This window comes from Anas platyrhynchos, chromosome 2, assembly GCF_047663525.1.
Source record: "Anas platyrhynchos isolate ZD024472 breed Pekin duck chromosome 2, IASCAAS_PekinDuck_T2T, whole genome shotgun sequence".
NCBI lineage: Eukaryota > Metazoa > Chordata > Aves > Anseriformes > Anatidae > Anas > Anas platyrhynchos.
The window spans coordinates 23,651,779-23,668,434 of NC_092588.1; the positions used below are offsets into that span (position 1 = coordinate 23,651,779).

Genomic DNA, 16,656 nt, shown 5'->3' on the forward strand with positions numbered 1-16,656 from the left:
TTTAAATAAAAAATAAAAATGCTATTATTCTTCTCTGGCCGCGGCTATTCTTCTTTCCCTGCTCTCATTGTTGCTGCTGCCGGCATCGTGCCGTGTGCCGAGCCGCGAGCCCCGGGGCCGCCGCCTTGGTGCGTAGACCCTGAGCCTCCCAATTTTCTCCTCCCCAGAATGACCCCAAACTTCTCCAGGCATTTGGGGACTTGCGAGTCCCTCGCGCCGCTGGGGCCGCGGCACGCCGCGTCTTCTCAGTTCCTTGCGCTCCGTCCTTCACTTAGCTCGCTGTCGTGACAATTAACTGCATGCTCTTGAACAATGGCATTGTCTTCGGTCATGTCAATGGGACGGGGCCTGACGCTGCCATAAACAGGCCGAGGGGCAGCACGGGTTGGGTTATTCTGCTCTTTCTGCTACCTGCTTACGTTGTTGGGGTGCTGGTTTCATGACCAGCCCGAGCACCAAGAGGTGACCCAAAAAAGACCCCTGTGGAGTGCAAGGGGCTTCAAATCGGGCCCGTGATACACGAATGGGGGTGGAGAGCAGCCGTCTGAGTCGATTTCAGAGAGTGCACAAAAAGCACGAAAGCAGCAGGTAGAAATGAAGTCAGCGTGGTGAGGGGTGCTCTGGGGACCACTCGACCCTTGCAGCTCTGCATTAGTATGAAACCACCTTCCCTTGGGAGGAGAGGAGGCCGATGGAGGAAAAAGCGGAGAACAAAGAGGGAAGGGGAGAGAGGGACTGAGAGACAAAGGGAGGAAGGGAACAGGCACGCGGGGAGCTGCAGGGGGACCCTGGAAAACAGCGGGGTGGGAGTGGGAAAGGGCAGCCGTGCAGCAGCAGCAGCGCTGGGCACCACAAGGAGGGGATGTGGGAAGCGGAACAATATCAGAAAAGGGAAAATAGGACAATGAAATGCAGCACGACAGAAAAGAATGGGCCCCAGGGGACTCAGGTTGGGCAGAAGTTGGCAGAGAAGAAACCGGAGCTGGGCAGCTGATGGGAGATAGCAGAGAGGAGCGTGGAAAGGGTGAGGAGGGCACAAAAGGGGCAGGAGGAAACAAAACAAAAAAAAAAGTAGCGATAAGGCTCCAGCAGAAAGTGGGTCATGGCCAGAAAAAATAGCCCAAATGCTCAGCATGGAGCGGGAAGGATGGGAACGGCGAAGGGGAGCAGAAGGAACAGAAGTGAGGCACCAGAGCAGCGGGGCTGAGGGGAGGGGAGCAGAAAGCAGCAGATTAAAGGGAAGGGGAATGAACATAAGGGGAGACGTGAAGCCAGGGGATGGGCATGGGAAGTGAAAGACAAGGAAAAAGCCAAGCCAAGGACTGGCCCTCTCTAACCCAAGTGATAAGGGGTGTCCCACATCCATGTGGTCCCATCCAGAGTGCTGGCTGGGGGCAGCCCCCGACACAAGCTACAGCTTGGAGCAAGCCCGGGAGCTGGCTGGGAGAGCGCTGGCTGGCAGGGACCAGCACCAGCCCAGTGGGGCTGCCCCAGGGTGGTTTTGTTCCCCGGTGGAGATGTCTCGGTGACTTGGGAACTGAGTCCCTTGTAGGCTTTGAATGCCCTCCTCACCATCCTCATGGCAGAAATGCAGAACAGAGGACAGTGGGGGAAGATGAGGAGAGCAGAGGAGCTCAGCATGAGGCAGAGCAGTGTGGGGAGGCAGAGGAGGATGGTTTGTGGCTGCGTGCTGTGGTTCAGGCAGGATAGCAAGGAGGAGTTGGGAAGAGGCAAGGAGGGAGCAGGAGAGAGGGGATTGCACAAATTTGTCCTCTTTGTCCAGGGCTGTGAACCCTGGAGGTGGATGGATGTAATCATTTGGATAGACAAGTCTTACAACAGGGGACACAATTTTCTGAAAACCAAACGGATCTGGGTGGGTGAATCCTTTTGACGGTGCAGGAGGGACCTGGGCCCTGCAAGGAGCGGGCTGCCCTGGCTGCCCCACTGATCCTGCAGGTGCTGCTGGTCCCATGCTGCCATTCCTGGGCCCCAGCCTCCTCTTGGGGTGGTTCCCCCTCAGGCAGATGTTAGAGAAAGACAGCACAGAACCATAGACTCATTAGGGTTGGAAGAGACCTCCAAGATCAGCTGGTCCTACCACCAATGTCACCCACTGAGCCGTGTCCCCAAGCACCACGTCCAACCTCTCCTTGAGCACCCCCAGGGACGGTGACTCCACCACCTCCCTGGGCAACCCGTCCCAACGCCTGACTGCTCCTTCTGACAGGAATGTCTCCTCATTTCCACCCTGAACCTCCCCTGGTGCAACTTGAGGCCGTTCCCTCTAGTCCTAGGACATTATCTGTGAGAAGAAGCCAACCCCAGCTCCCCACACCTCCTTCCAGCTACCTGCGACTGCCACTTACGACGTGACCCTGGGCTGGCTCAGACCTCCCCCCCCACCCCCCGCAGGTGCCCCGCACCCCCGATTCTCCCCATCGGCCCTCCCCTCCCGCGTCTCCCCTTCCCCTCCCCGACCCCTCCGCGCACCCTTGGCCCCACATCGCCCCACATCGCCCCTCCTCGGCCCCCCGCCGCCGGCCGGCCGGGGCACCCAGCCCGCCCCACGGGGCGGTCCGGGGGCGGCGGGGCGGTCCGGGCGGCGTCGGGGCGGGGCGGGCCGAGCCGGGCCGGGCCCGCCCGGGTGCAGTTCCCCGCTCGGCGCCGCTCGGCCGCGCAGTCCCCGCCGCACGTCGGGCCGCCGGAGCCTCACGTCGGGCCGCCGCCCCGCCGCCCCGAGCGCTATGAATGCGAGCCGGGCCCTGCTCTCCGCCGCCTTGCTCGCCGGCCTCCTCTGGGATTTACCGTGCTGCCTGCCGGCCTCCCTCCCCGCCGCCGAGGAGCTCGCCAAGGGCGGCAGGGGCCGCAGGGCGCCGCGGTCCCCCCGGGAGAGCCGGCAGAGGCAGGGGGGACAGCCCGGGGGCCGGGCGCCCCCCAGGGCGGAGCCCCACGAGTACATGCTGTCCCTCTTCAGGACCTACTCCATCGCCGAGAAGTTGGGCATCAACGCCAGCTTTTTCCAGTCGTCCAAGTCCGCCAACACCATCACTAGTTTCGTGGATAGGGGACAAGGTAAGCGCCGACCCCCCCCCCCCCAGTACTCCCCCATCTCCCCGCAGCGGGCTTTATTTTTTGTTGTTACGCTTTTCTTTCCTCTCCTTCTTCTTTCCTTCCCTTCTTTTTATTTTCCTCCCCCTCGGTGTCTTTGGGGAGCTCGTGCTTTTATTTTAAAGCAAAGCGGCCCGCAGCGCGAATCCCGGAGCTGCGTGCGGGGAGCCGCGCGTGGTCGTCCCCAAATCGGCTCGGGGACAAGGAAAAAGCAGCCCCCGATCTGCACGGGTGTAAATGAAACCTAGAAGAAAAAAAATGAAAGAAAAAAAAAAAAAAAAAAAAAAAAGCTCTTCTGGTTTATTTCCTTCTGCCAAAGAAAAGATCTCTCTCCCTTATCGCTCCAGCTCTAAGGCAAATAGAAAGTTCAAACTGACCGAGGGCAAACATTTGCTGCCTAAAGCCGCCCTGCTTTATCGGGATTTACCTGGAAGAGCCCCGGGAAGCGCCGGGGCCGGGCTGCGGCGTTTGCCCGGGGCCGCCCCGAGCCCAGGTAGCGCCGGGCCCCGACGTGCCCCGACGGGGCGGGCGGAGCGGGGCTCAGCCGCGGGCTGCCGCCTGTTTGGGGCCGCATCCCCCTTCCTTTAAAAGTCCTGGATGTGGGGACAGCCCCGGGGGTGGCCGTGGATGAGGGGGACCCGGCCCTCGGCTCCCCCGGGGCAGGGGCTGCGCCCCTCGCGGGGAGCCCCTCGGAGGGAGAGGCGCAGGTAGGACGGGGAGGGGACGGGGACAGCCGTGTCCCAGGCCTTGACCCCGCTGTCCCCAAGGCAGCAGCGATGTCGCTGGGCTCTCGGGACCCCTCCGCGACCCGCAGCCCCGGGGGGGGCCTCGCTCTGCTTTCCCCTCGCTCTTTGATGGCTCGGACTCAGGGCAGCGGGCGCAGGTTGCGTGCGGGTCCGGGGGAAAACAGAAATTCCCTTCCCTCAGAATGCCCCCCGAGTAGTTATTGATTTATTTAGGTATTTATTAATTCGCATTATGCCGGTTTGCGGGCCGTTAATGACAGACTCATTAAGAGGTTCTTAACGAAGGTCGTGCGTCTTTTCCTTCTCCCCATCCTGAAGACCCCGCAGCCCCCTCCCGGGATCCCCCGGGACTCGCCGGGACCCCTCGATTTTGGGGACCAAACACTGCACCGCGCAAACCCCACTGCTCCCCGGAGCTGCAGCAGCCCCAAAACCAACCCGGATCCTTCTTCGACCCTTCATCCTCTCGTCCCCTACACCCCCTGCAGGGGACAGCTCTGTCCCCGTCCTTGTCCCCGTGTGTCCCCCCCCCCCCCGGATCGGGGGCTTGGGTGTCCCTCGGTGCCCCTTGGGTGCCGGGGCCGGGGGCGCCGTCGGGGCTGGGGGCGCAGGACGGTGCCCAGACAGCTCCTAGGGACAGGGGACAAGGGACAAGGGACAGGGGACAGGAGGGATTTGCTTTCCGCCTTCGCCCCATGAAGGTCTTTAAAAAAAGGGGGTGCGGGATGGGGACTTCCCAGGCACAGGGTTTCGAAAGCTCAGCCTTAAAAGAACGGCCTCGGCCGCTTTTCCCCCGCAGGAAAATCGGGGGAGATAAAGCCCCGTTCGCGATCATCCTATTCTTGCTAAGCCGAAGAAAGACAGTTAATTTAACAAATTTAGCTCATCTTGCTGCATGGGAGATTGTACTCCGGGGGAAGTGATTTGCTAACAGAAGTCCCGGTTTGATTAAGGGAAAGCCTCACTTTTCCCCCATTGATTTTGATTTGATGTGTCACAGGCTGTGACCTTCTGCTGGACCTTCAGAGGGTTGCTTAGCATCAAGCCACTGATTGGAGTATTTCAACTCAGTGATCTAATTGAGTGTTCATGTCATAACATATCAAATATTGTCTAGTCTCCCGTAATGAAGCGGACCAGCCAATGGCACATCACCAAAAAAACTTCAAGAGAAGCTTCCGTTCCTCTGAAGTGGGAGCTGGTTTGCTGCCCACCTCCCCGTGGGCTCCTAGCCCGCTTAATTGGCGAGCTGCGGTGGTGCTGCTGATGAGCAGCCTTTGCTCGGGGAAAGCAGAGGGGGTGGGGGGGTGGGGGGGAAAAACTTGCTGTCGGTTCATTTGCAGACAATATAGCCGCCCAAATGGACCCAATTAGACGGGCTGCGCTTTATCTACGGCCGTGGCCCTACCTTGTGGGCAGGATTTGGGGGGGACTGCAGCCGAAAAAGGGGGGCGGTTTTGGCCGCACAGCATCGCTCCCCGATGGGGTTTGCACCCCCCTGGACGGCCCGGCCCGGCCCCAGCCATCGCACCCTGCTCTCGGCTTCTTTCTTTCCTTCCCCCTGGAGCTAATAGGATCCCTGTCAGGCTAGCTCGAGAGCCGCACCACTGCCATATATACATACATATATATGTGCATTTTTTTTTTCCCAGCGATAGAAAGAGTGCAAAAAGGGTGGGGGGAGAGGATTTGCGATTCCACCTTCTCCACCCCCTCCCGCCCCCCACTCGCTCCCCCTTGTTACGGTCGCAAGATCAGACAGGACCTAGCTGAATGTAGGAAAATTACTGTTGGCACATGAAGTAACTCATTAAAACGCAGATGGTGCTCTCGCTGGCCTCAGGACCCCCAGCATTGGCGCTCCACGGCAAGGCAGGACAATTAGGAGCTGCAAGGGCTCCACCAGGCAGGAAAAAAAAAAGGAGGGGGGAAAAAAAAAAAGAGGAGAGCGGAGGGAGCTGGAGAAGGCAGCCCTAAACAAGCAAAGCCACAAGGAGCACGATCGGCGGCACGGCTCGGAGCAAACCGAAAAGCAAATCGTGCGAGGGATGCGCGATTTTCAACGGGGAGTCCTTGGAGAAGCGGCACCCGCGGGTGGTGGGGGGGTGGCTGCCGGGGTTTCGTCTCGCCTCCACCTTTTTGGGGCCGAAAGGCTCCCGGAGCAGCGGGATTTTCGCCCGGCAGGGACGGGGGGACGGCAACGGGAGCTCGTCTCCTTTTTTCCTCCCTTTTTCCTCCGCCGGCTCCATCGGATGGGCTTGGGGTGCGCTGCCTTTAGGGTAGCGAGGGGGGCGAGGAGGATGGGGGGAGCCCCCGGGCAGGGGCTGGAGGTGGTCCGGCTGTTCGCAGGGCAGAAGGAGAGAGCGTAAATCCCTCTCGGAGTTCCTCTGGTGCAACATGTTGATGCAAAACAGCGGGTTTCTGGGCGGACCGAGAGCTGCGCCGCAGTGCAATCCGCGCAGCGCCTTTTGCCCAGGCAGTGTTGTCGTTGGCAGAAGGAAAATGAAATATAAGCGGGGAAGTATTTTAATGGGGAAGGAGGGAATTCGCAACTGTTAATTATTTGGTGACCTTGTATTCGATTTGTTTGAGCCCCTTATAAAAACACTAATGCACACCAGACGGCCGCAGCGAGGCAGCGAGCAGCCGCTTCCAAGCCCAGCCGTGCGCCCGGGCGAGGAGCGAGCTCTAAAGCCGTTACCGGGGCAAATTCGGTGAAAAATATTTTTTTTTTCGATGATTTTTTTTTTTCATTTTTTTTTTTCCTTAGTTTGCGTTCGTTTCCTTTTGGGAATCCTCCGCGGGCAGAGGCGGAGCGGGGACGCGCAGCGCCCGCGGCACAGGTAGCGCTGCGGGGTCGCTCGGCGAAGGGAAAGGGGGGGTTCGAGCGTGTCGAGATGCTCATTTCAAACCCCATCCTACAACCGATTTTTATTTTGTTTTATTATTATTATTTTTAATCCAGAAATCCCCCGGCAGGGCTTGCTAGGAGGTCCCTTTTATTATGATTATGATTATGATTATGATTATGATTATGATTTATTATTATTATATTTTATTATTTTTTTGAGGACGGTGGCATCGAGCTCTCCGCTTTGGGGCTGTTCAATTTCCAGTGGCCAGGGCTGGGCTGACCCCAACCGGGAACCCGGAGGCGAGAAAACCCGGGGCAGCCCCGGGCCAAGCCCGGGCAGCGGCTGAGCCCCCAGCCCGCAGCCTCGCCGTCCTCCTTCTCCTCCTCCCTCCGCAGTCCTGGAGAAAAAAAGCAGCTGGTCGGAGAAATGCTCGTTCCCTTGCGCCGGAGATTCGCGGCAGGCTGCGATCGGGACTCGTTGTGTGCCTGAAATGTGGTTTCCGAGCGAGAGGGGACGTTTCAGCCCTTGCTAGTTGTGGGCAGATCTGGATATTGTTTGGATTTTTTTTTTTCCCTTCCCTGAATCTCGGCTCTTCCAGCTCTATCGCCCAGAAATAATCCTCCGAAGCGTCCCCTCGCTGCTTTTCTTAGCTCCGAGCCCCGGGGATATTCGGTCCCGTTCCGGCGCCGCGAACGAAGCCGGGAGGGGCAGGGGGACGCCGTGATTTCTCCTCGATCGAAATATTTCGGGGGGCGAAACGGTGGCAAACGGGGGGGTGTCGGTGTCTCTTACGGCAGGCAGAGCCCCCCCGGGGAAGCCCCTCTCCTCCCCAGCGCATCTCCCGCGGCGGGGCGGGTGGACCCGGAGCTCGGAGCCCCCCGGAGCCCTCCCCGGAGCCCCCCGGAGCCCTCCCCGGAGCCCTCCGGAGCCCCTCCCGGAGCTCTCGGGGACCGGGACCGGCTGCTGGGAAGCGGCGAAACCGAGCCGGGGACCGGGGCTGCCGCTGCCCATCCCGGGGCAGCCTTCCCGGCACGGATGCTGCGAGCCGGGGATGGAAGGTAGGTTGCAGCCGTGTGCCTCCCCGCCGAGTTTTGGGGCTGGAAACAGCCCCCCCACGTTGGTTTGCTCGGCTTTGGGCAGCTTTAGGAACTCACCCGAGGAATTCGTCCGTCTTTCCCCTTTTATTCTTCATCCAGGCGATCGAAACGCTTCGATCTCCTCAAGCCGGTGTAATATAAAAAAAAATAAAGGAAACACGCTCGGAGCCAGGGAATTGAGAGCAGGGGAAATACCACACATGGAGACGCAGCCCCTTGTTCGCAGGGCTCCGAAAGCAAATACCTGTCAGCGTTGCGACTCCGCAGGCAAGGGGCAGCCCGTCCCAATTACACGGGCTTTAATTTCGAGCGAGCGGCTGCGAGGGGTCTTTGCAAACGGCAAATGTGCTTTTGGTTTGCGAGTTTAAATCCGGCTCGAAAGAGAATTAGGGAAGCGGGGGAAATTCTTCTCGAATGCGGTTTTGGGTATAATTTGCAGTGATGTAAAGTTCAGATCCGAGCCCTGATGAGTTGGCCGGCAGCCCGGTACCTGATCTGCCATGAAAAGGGAAACTCGGCGTAGCCTTCCTTAACCCCCGGCTCGCCTCAAAGGCCGGGCTGCCTGCGACAAAGAGGGGCTGGGAAGCCCGAGGTGCTTCCCACGGGGAATTAAAGGAAACGTCGCGGCCCCAAAAGGGGTTTCGCTGCGGGGATGACAGAGCCGCCGGCACCGCCAAGAGGGGAGAACCCAGGAAGGGGCGGGCAGGGGGCTCGGCACAGCCCCCCCGACCCCTGCCCGTGTCCCTGCCCCTGTCCTTGCCCCTATCCCTGCCCCTGTCCCCGTCCCAAAGCTTTGGGGAGGGCCCTGCTCCGTCCCCCGCCGGTGGCACACGCTTAAATCCGGCGTAGTCTGCTCCCTTCCCTCTCCCCCCCGCCCGCCCCCAATATTTTATCTTGGCCTGCAAAAATAAACAACGGCGAGTGGGAATAAGGCTAATGCTCCTTACGCAGCTAACATTCGTCTAAATTAACGCTGCGAGCATAAACACGTCCCCTCGGGGCGTTTGCAGCGATGTGTGCTTCCCCCTGCCCGGCTCTCTCCAAATAATTCAGGAACGGGAATAACAATAGGGACGGCCTCAGCTGGCCCGAGAAGAAGGCAGAGCTTTGAGCAGGGTGGTGGAAACCACGGGGTTCACCCCAAATCCTTCTCTGGTTTGGAGGAAACCCGGAGATGCCGAGTCCCGGGACGCACAAAGGGATGGGGACAGCCCGGGTGTCCCCGCACCTCCCTCGTCCTGTGAACAAAGGTCCCCGAAGCAGAGCCACCCCTGCCCTGCTTCTGGAGGCTCCCGAGGTGCCGCTTTCTCTCCCTGATTTTTTTTTTCTTCTTGTTATTTTTTTCTCCTTTTTTTTTTTTTTTTTTTTTTTTTTTTTTCCCACCCTCTCGACCGCACTGGGAGCGAGCCAGTCCCGGGTTAGGATTATGTATTCATCTGGAATTATTAGGTTACGAGAGCGAATAAATAGCGTTTATCTGATCGGATCCGTAGCCGCTTATTTCAAATAGCCGGGATCCCTGCCCCTCGCTGACAAAAGAGCCGGGACCGCCGCAACCAGCGGGGCTTTTCCACCGCCGAGCTGCTGCTGCCGGAGCCCGGCTCGCAGCCCCGCTCGCCCTGGGCCACCTTCCTGCTCCCGGTGGCCTTGTCCCCAGCGTACCGGGCCACACGCCGGGCCACCGGAGCGCCCCAACCCTCCAGGCTGCGCTGCGACGTGGGAGGATGCTGGTGGAGAGCGCGTTTTGCACGGCCACCCCCGCGGGGAAAACTCTGGGAGCCGCAGAGAGGAGCTGGTTCCCCCCTTTACTCCGCCAAAAAGGGTCTGCAGAGCCTTCACAACCCCAGAAACAGGGACCCGAAGGGAGTTTGTCCCCTCTTTTCCCTGCTGCCTAACCCACACCCCCGGCGGGGCCGCGCCGCGCTGCCACCTGTGCCCTCCCCCGGGAAAGGGCTGGGGGAGGAGATTTGGCTCCGGAGGGACACGGGGCTGGAAGCAGCCCCTCGCTCCCCCCTCCACCCCATGCCGAAAGGGGGGTAACAAAGAGGGCGAGCATCTACCTCGGGAACCAAACCTGACCCCCCCCCTCGGCAGAGGTGGAGCCGTGGCCGGTCCTAACGCCGGGGGGCGAGGGCAGGGGTAAGGGGGTCGCATCCTAACCCCGGGGGTGAGGGCAGGGTTCAGGGGGTGCTCTGCTTCCCTGGGGGTCGCTGGAAAAGGGAGGGAGGCGGAAAGCTTCGCCGCAGCCCTGCGATGCCAGGAGCCCCCGTTGCGCCCACCAGGTGCCCCCGGCAGGCAGCGCTGGGGGGGCGACAGGCGAGGGGGAGGAGGAGAGGGGCATGGGGGGAGGACGAGGAGAGGGTCGTGCCCTCGGGGTGCACACCCCCTTCTGGCTGACCCCCCTCTGCGCCGCTCCCCAGGGCTGTTTTTATTTATTTTATTTCATTTTCGGCTCTATAGAGGGGCTGTTATGATCACCTGGGGCATCCCCAGCTTTCGGGGGGTTGTTTCCTACAGTCTGTCCCCGGGACCTCCCCGACAGGGCTCCCTCTCCCCAGGGCAGCCACTGGGGCAGGTTTCTTCCCCACCGTCCCCACCGGAGCCCCCCCACTCCATCTCTTCCCTCTCGGTGGCTGTGGGAAGATGCAGCTCCGGTGCGTAAATAAATCCGCGCTGCTGGCCTGCGTGCTGAGCCGCACTCATTTTTACATCGCTGTGGCATGCCTGAAGGGTCTTGGTTTCCATAAATCATCCCGTTGTCCCTCCTGCCCCCCCAGGAGGTTCCCCCAGACCTGTCAAGTAGAGCCGAGGTTGTGAAATACACTGATTAGGGATAGCGATGACCTTTGGTATCAATAAATAACAGGGGCTGTATATTTCTTTAGGCTCCCTTTCGGCCTCTGGAGCAGGCTGAGCTTGGAAAAGCGGCGAGGGGCTGCTGAACAGAGGCTCCACTGACACTTTTACTATTGAAATATACACAAGCTTTACTAGCTTCTGGGGAAACCCGGGGGCTTTGGGAATTTTTGTATTTGCTGGGTTGTAAACATTTTATTGGAAAGCAGCTCAGGGGAATCTGGTTTGCTTTCTGTGCTGCATTTTGTACACCCATGTGTCAAAAAAGAAGTCTATTTTTTTTTTTTCTCTTGAAGAAGAACATATAAGCATATATGTGCATATGTACATGTGGACACATGTATACAAGCACACTGTGGATGCTGGCTGGGCTGATGGGCCAAGGCCATGCCTGAGTAGGGGCTGCCATGTGCTGCCTCTGGTGTGGGAATGGGGTCTCCTGTCTGGTGTGGGTCCCTTCCCTTCCCTTCCCTTCCCTTCCCTTCCCTTCCCTTCCCTTCCCTTCCCTTCCCTTCCCTTCCCTTCCCTTCCCTTCCCTTCCCTTCCCTTCCCTTCCCTTCCCTTCCCTTCCCTTCCCTTCCCTTCCCTTCCCTTCCCTTCCCTTCCCTTCCCTTCCCTTCCCTTCCCTTCCCTTCCCTTCCCTTCCCTTCCCTTCCCTTCCCTTCCCTTCCCTTCCCTTCCCTTCCCTCTGCCCCCCGACCCCACCTCAGACCCAGGGGTCCCCCCGGGGTGTTTTTGGGGCACCCTGCCCTCCCTCCCTTCCCACCCCCGTACCCCCCTCATCTCCCCCCCCCCCGAGCACTCCCTTTTAATCCTCTTTTCTCCCCCTTACAGACGACCTCTCTCCGGCTCCCCTGAGGCGCCAGAAGTACCTCTTCGACGTGTCCACCCTCTCGGACAAGGAGGAGCTGGTGGGGGCCGAGCTGCGCCTGTTCCGCCGCCCCCCCCGCGGCCGCCCGCCGCCCCCTCCGCCCCCTCCGGCCGCCCCCCTCCTGCAGCTCTTCCCCTGCCTCTCCCCGCTGCCCCTGGGCTCCCGCAGCCTGGAGGCTGGGCCCGGAGGCTGGGAGGTGTTCGACGTGCGCCAGGGCCTGCGGGGGGAGCGGCCCCGACGGCAGCTCTGCCTGGAGCTCCGCGCCTCGCCCGGCCGCGGCTCCCCCCCGCCCCGCCGCTGGCTGGACCTCCGCGGGCTGGGCTTCGGCAGGGGGACGAGACCCCCTCAGGAGAGGGCCCTGCTGGTGGTCTTCACCCGCTCCCGGCGGCGGAGCCTCCTCGGGGAGCTGCGGGCGGAGCTGGGGGCTCCCCCACCGCCTCCTCCTCCTCCTCCTCCTCCTCAGCAGCCCCCCGCCGGCCGCCGGCCCCCCCGGCAGCGCCGCACCGCCTCGGCCAGCCGGCACGGCAAAAGGCACGGCAAGAAGGCGAGGCTGCGCTGCAGCAAGAAGCCCCTGCACGTCAACTTCAAGGAGCTGGGCTGGGACGACTGGATCATCGCCCCCCTGGAGTACGAGGCGTACCACTGCGAGGGGGTGTGCGACTTCCCGCTGCGCTCCCACCTGGAGCCCACCAACCACGCCATCATCCAGACCCTGATGAACTCCATGGACCCCGGCTCCACGCCGCCCAGCTGCTGCGTGCCCACCAAATTGACTCCCATCAGCATCCTCTACATCGACGCGGGCAACAACGTGGTGTACAAGCAGTACGAGGACATGGTGGTCGAGTCGTGCGGCTGCAGGTAGCGGCCGAGGAGCCCCTCCGGGCGGCGGAGGGCGAGGAAGACGTCGGATGAAGAGCGAGGAAGGGCGAGGAGGGGGGCGGCGGGGAGCCGGGAGCCGCGGGGGGGACGATGTCCCCCTCTTTCCTTCCTCCTCCTATTCCCTTCCTCCTCCTCCTATTCCCTTCCTCCTCCTCCTATTCCCTTCCTCCTCCTCTTCTTCCTCCTCCCCTCCTCACCTCCTCCTCCTCTCCTCTTCATCCTCTCCTCCTCCTCCTCTCTTCCTCCTCTCCTCCTCGTCCTCCTCCTAGCGCCTAGCCGGGTCTCCCTTCCCGTGCCTCCCCCACCAGGGCTTTATCTGCCCATCTCCCCTCCCTCCGAAGGTGAAGGCAATTCCCCAAGTACAAAAAAAAAAAAAAAAAATTAAAAAAAAAATCAACAACAAAGACACACACACAAAAAAAAAAACAACTGGGGGAGGGAGAGGGAGCGGACCGAGCCCCGTCTCTGAAGTTCCTCTGAAAAGGGCTATTTCATTTCTGCCCTCTCTCTTTCACATTCCTGCAAGATTACCGGCCGCAAATAGCCTCCTCCCCACCCCCTCCCCTAGAGGAAAAAAAGAAAAAAAAAAAAAAAAAGAATTGCTCAAGATTGTAATTACCAGTTAGGTTATATTTTAAGACAGCAATGAAAAAAAAAAAAAAAACTGTGAAAAGAGCGAAGTGTTACAGAAAGCACAAGCGGGGTGAAGGGGAAAGGAAAACTCCCTCGGATTTCACGACCAAGTGCAGCGAGGCGGGGACGGATCCCTGGGCAGCTCCAGATCCCTGGGCAGCCCCAGCTCCGGGGCTCTGGCAACCTGCAGCAGTATTACACGCGAGTGTGGCGCTGGAAAAGGCATTTGTGTCCGCTTGCTGGTCCCTTCCCACCTCTGGGCTCAGCTTCACCCGAGGAAAGTGCACTTGGAGGCGTGCCGAGCCCTTTTCCTGATGCAACTCTTTGTAGGTTCAGGCTTTCCCCCACTCATGGCCGGAGTCTTTAGCTTCTCCGGCGTCGCAGAGCTACAAATTGGTGGAAAATGGAAAAAAAAATAAAAAAGAGAGAGAAGAGAATAATAATATAAAATGCTAGTAAAAAGACTCGACCAGGAGCAATAATTTAAAATGCACATTTTGCCTGGGATGCACTGTTGTTCATATAAAAGTTGTAAATATTCGTTTATTTAAACAGACTGAAAAGTGCAAAATGGAGATGAACAACAGGCATTTCTCTTTTTTTTTTTTTTAATGTATAAAACATTATATGCACTCGAAATGTTATAATTTCTAATATTTTTAAAAGTTTATATTTGAGTTGTACAGAATTAAGCATTAATCAAATATTTCATTCTTACTTAACATTATCATTTCCTTAAAATATTATTACAAGATTTTAATTCTGTGCTAATAACGGAGAAAAGAAACTTTTTTTTTTTTTTTTTTTTTTTTTTTTTTTTTTTTACTGTCTACCTCACTATAATGCAAGTATTTACAACTCTAAAGTTATCTGAGGTAAATTAATATTCAGAACATTTTTACAATACACCTTTACTGGACGATACTACAACTATTACTGTATTATTAAACTTTTTTTTTTCCAAAAAGTCAGCTTGCTTTTATATGTTCTATTATTTGGTTAAGCAGATCTGAGCTCTCAAATGCTGGCTCCAGTGCTAAAATGCTGCAGAGCCGAGTTGGAGCAAGTGCCACTTTAAGACTTACCTAAAGCCATTCTTCCTATTCGAAGACTTTTTTGTAATCTCACGAGATCTTTGGTATGTGCTGGTGGCAGAAATTTGCAAGAAGCTGCATTATGATTTTATGCGTTTGATGCGGTGATTTACGGTACTGTAAGGGGGAGAATGCATGAAGTGGGAAAAATTCAGGCAACCGTTTGTAAATCTCATCTGTACTGGGCACGTGTATATACACTGTATTATGATGATGAGCAAAAGATAATGAATGTTTTATAAATGATATTTATTTTTTGATGCAATGGGTAATATATTTATTAAATCTTTCCTGGTTATCTCATAGATAATGAAGAACTATTCACTGAGTAGTTGTTTCAGTAAGAGAAGTCCCGTCCTCTCTCATGGCAATGTGTGCAGAGGACAGGGTGCTCTCGAGTGCAGGCAGCCCGGGGGGTCTGAGACCCCATTACAAAACAAAACACCCCCAAAAAAGCCTCATCTTACATGCCCAAGAGCTGCAAGAGCTGCTCACCTTGCGGCAACTGTGGAATGTGTTTGAAAACAAGGTTCCTTTCATATAAAGTGGAATTGCTACCAGATCACTAGATCTGATCTCGCACACTTTTCTCTGGCAAACCTCCTGCTCGGACTGGGGCTTGAACAAAGGGCTGCAGGACTGGGCCCAGGCATCTGAACAGCAGCAGCTGAGGGACCTGCAGAGGAGTCCAGCCTTAGTGTCAATACAACTTCCAGAGGAATATTTCTCTTTAGCATTTGCTAGTGCTTCGAGTTTGGGACTAATAGTAGATATGGGGATAGCAGCTTTTTTAAAAAAATGGTTTTAAAGCTGGATTTAAAGTGGCATTCTGGCTGGTGTGGGCTTTGGTGGCTGCTCCCATCTCCCTGGTCTAGTAGTCATCAGCTCCTGCTCTCATTATGGAGAAAAGCAATGGAAAAATGACACAGAAAATCCACAACCCAACAGGCTGGAACGCACTCTCTGGGCAAAGGTAGTCAAGACACATCAGGTGCTGTAAACTGGAAATGAACACAATGTAAAAAGCTGAGGTTTTACAAAATTCACAGATAGCAAAGAGATTGAAGGTTGAACGACTCGCCTCTTGATTTCACTGACTGGGGAGCACAAGTGCATCAGGTGTAAAGACCATGCATTGGCTAAAACTGTTTTTCATGCAGATTCCTTTCAGCATGAAGCCTGATATCGCTTATATTGCAAGCCTGTACATGGCACGCTTGGTAGGAAGCTGCAGTGTCACTGAGCTCTCCTTTCTGGGGCACCTCAGGTGTGCTTTTAGGGAGTTTGGTCAGACAAAGTCCAGCTGGGGGAAGCCTAGGAAAGCTCTCCACAAAAGAAATCCTTAAGAAGCAACAGTGAAGATTTTGCTGTGTTGGATGTGCACTGCAGAGCCCTTTGTACCTTCTACATTAACCAGTTTTTAGGAGATGCCTCAGATGGGCAGAAAAGGTTTGAAAGCTCTTTTACCAAATGTCTCTGATTTTTTATCTCCTAAGGGAATTAGAAGACCTGAAAAAACAAACAAACAAACAAACAAACAAACAAACAACCTAAATAGTCAGAATCTGCAATATCTGCTTTGGAGACAAACCTTTTGGACTTCACTTGCTGCAAGAGAGGAAACGCTGGCCTTGTTGAGCACGTCCTTTGGATGCTATAGCTAATGTAACATCTGAGCCCATTTTGGCAAGTCTGCTCTTCCTAAAGACGGAATCTCTCTCCATTTCCTTTTTTAGTTCTGCAGTATTCTTTTGTACAAAACTGAGAGGAACAGCACAGTGCTGAGGAGAAGTGAAAGGATACAACAGAGCTGACAGATGGTCTTCCCTCTCTGCCCCTGTCCCTCTCTCCCCCCAAGTGCTAACCAGTGAGCTGAACAAAAAATACCAGTAACTATTTTTTCAGCTTTTACCACAAATACTGAAAGCCTTTGTTACAGAGAAATCCAAATATGGTAACTCAGTGGATGTGTAGCTCAGATCTCTTTGTCCTGCCAAAGTAATATGAATTTTCTTTTCCATTTCTCAACTCCCCGTGCTCAAAATCAAATTTGAAAAGGGGAAATGATTTCTTTTATTATGTTGCTGGCCAGAAGAGGGAGCAGAATCTAATAAGTAGTGGGAATAGACACCAGCAGATAGAAGACAGCTGAAGACAGCCTGCCTGGCTGTGGGATGCCTATCAGTGAGTGTTACCCAATTCATCCATCCCACTGGCTGTGTTGCTCAAACACACAAAAATATGACCTGCACTTCTCTGAAATACAGATATTATCCATCAGAAAAATTAAATAATGAGTATTTGAATGGAAAAAAATGGTTTGGAGCTTAAGGCCTTTCTTTGCAAGTGCTGTTCCCCCTTTATGGACCCCAAGTTCTCTCTTACATTTATTTATGGGGGCTGTATTTTTACCTTTTTTTTTTTTTTTGGTGGAAAAATGTTGTACTCCCTCGCTCCTCACATGACCAATGGGTCCAGCCTTCCTCTCCATTATCTCCATGTAGATGAGAG

General features: G+C 56.1%; 1 protein-coding gene across 1 annotated transcript; it reads left to right on the plus strand.

Annotated features, from left to right (window-relative positions):
- Nucleotides 1–2,619: 2,619 nt before the first annotated feature.
- Nucleotides 2,620–13,017, plus strand: GDF6 (growth differentiation factor 6). The gene is made up of 2 exons (XM_027452490.3): nt 2,620–3,075; nt 11,500–13,017. Exons 1-2 carry the CDS (start codon nt 2,748–2,750, stop codon nt 12,399–12,401), a joined length of 1,230 nt encoding a protein of 409 aa, XP_027308291.3. The 5' UTR covers nt 2,620–2,747; the 3' UTR covers nt 12,402–13,017.
- The last annotated feature ends 3,639 nt before the right edge of the window (nt 13,018–16,656 follow it).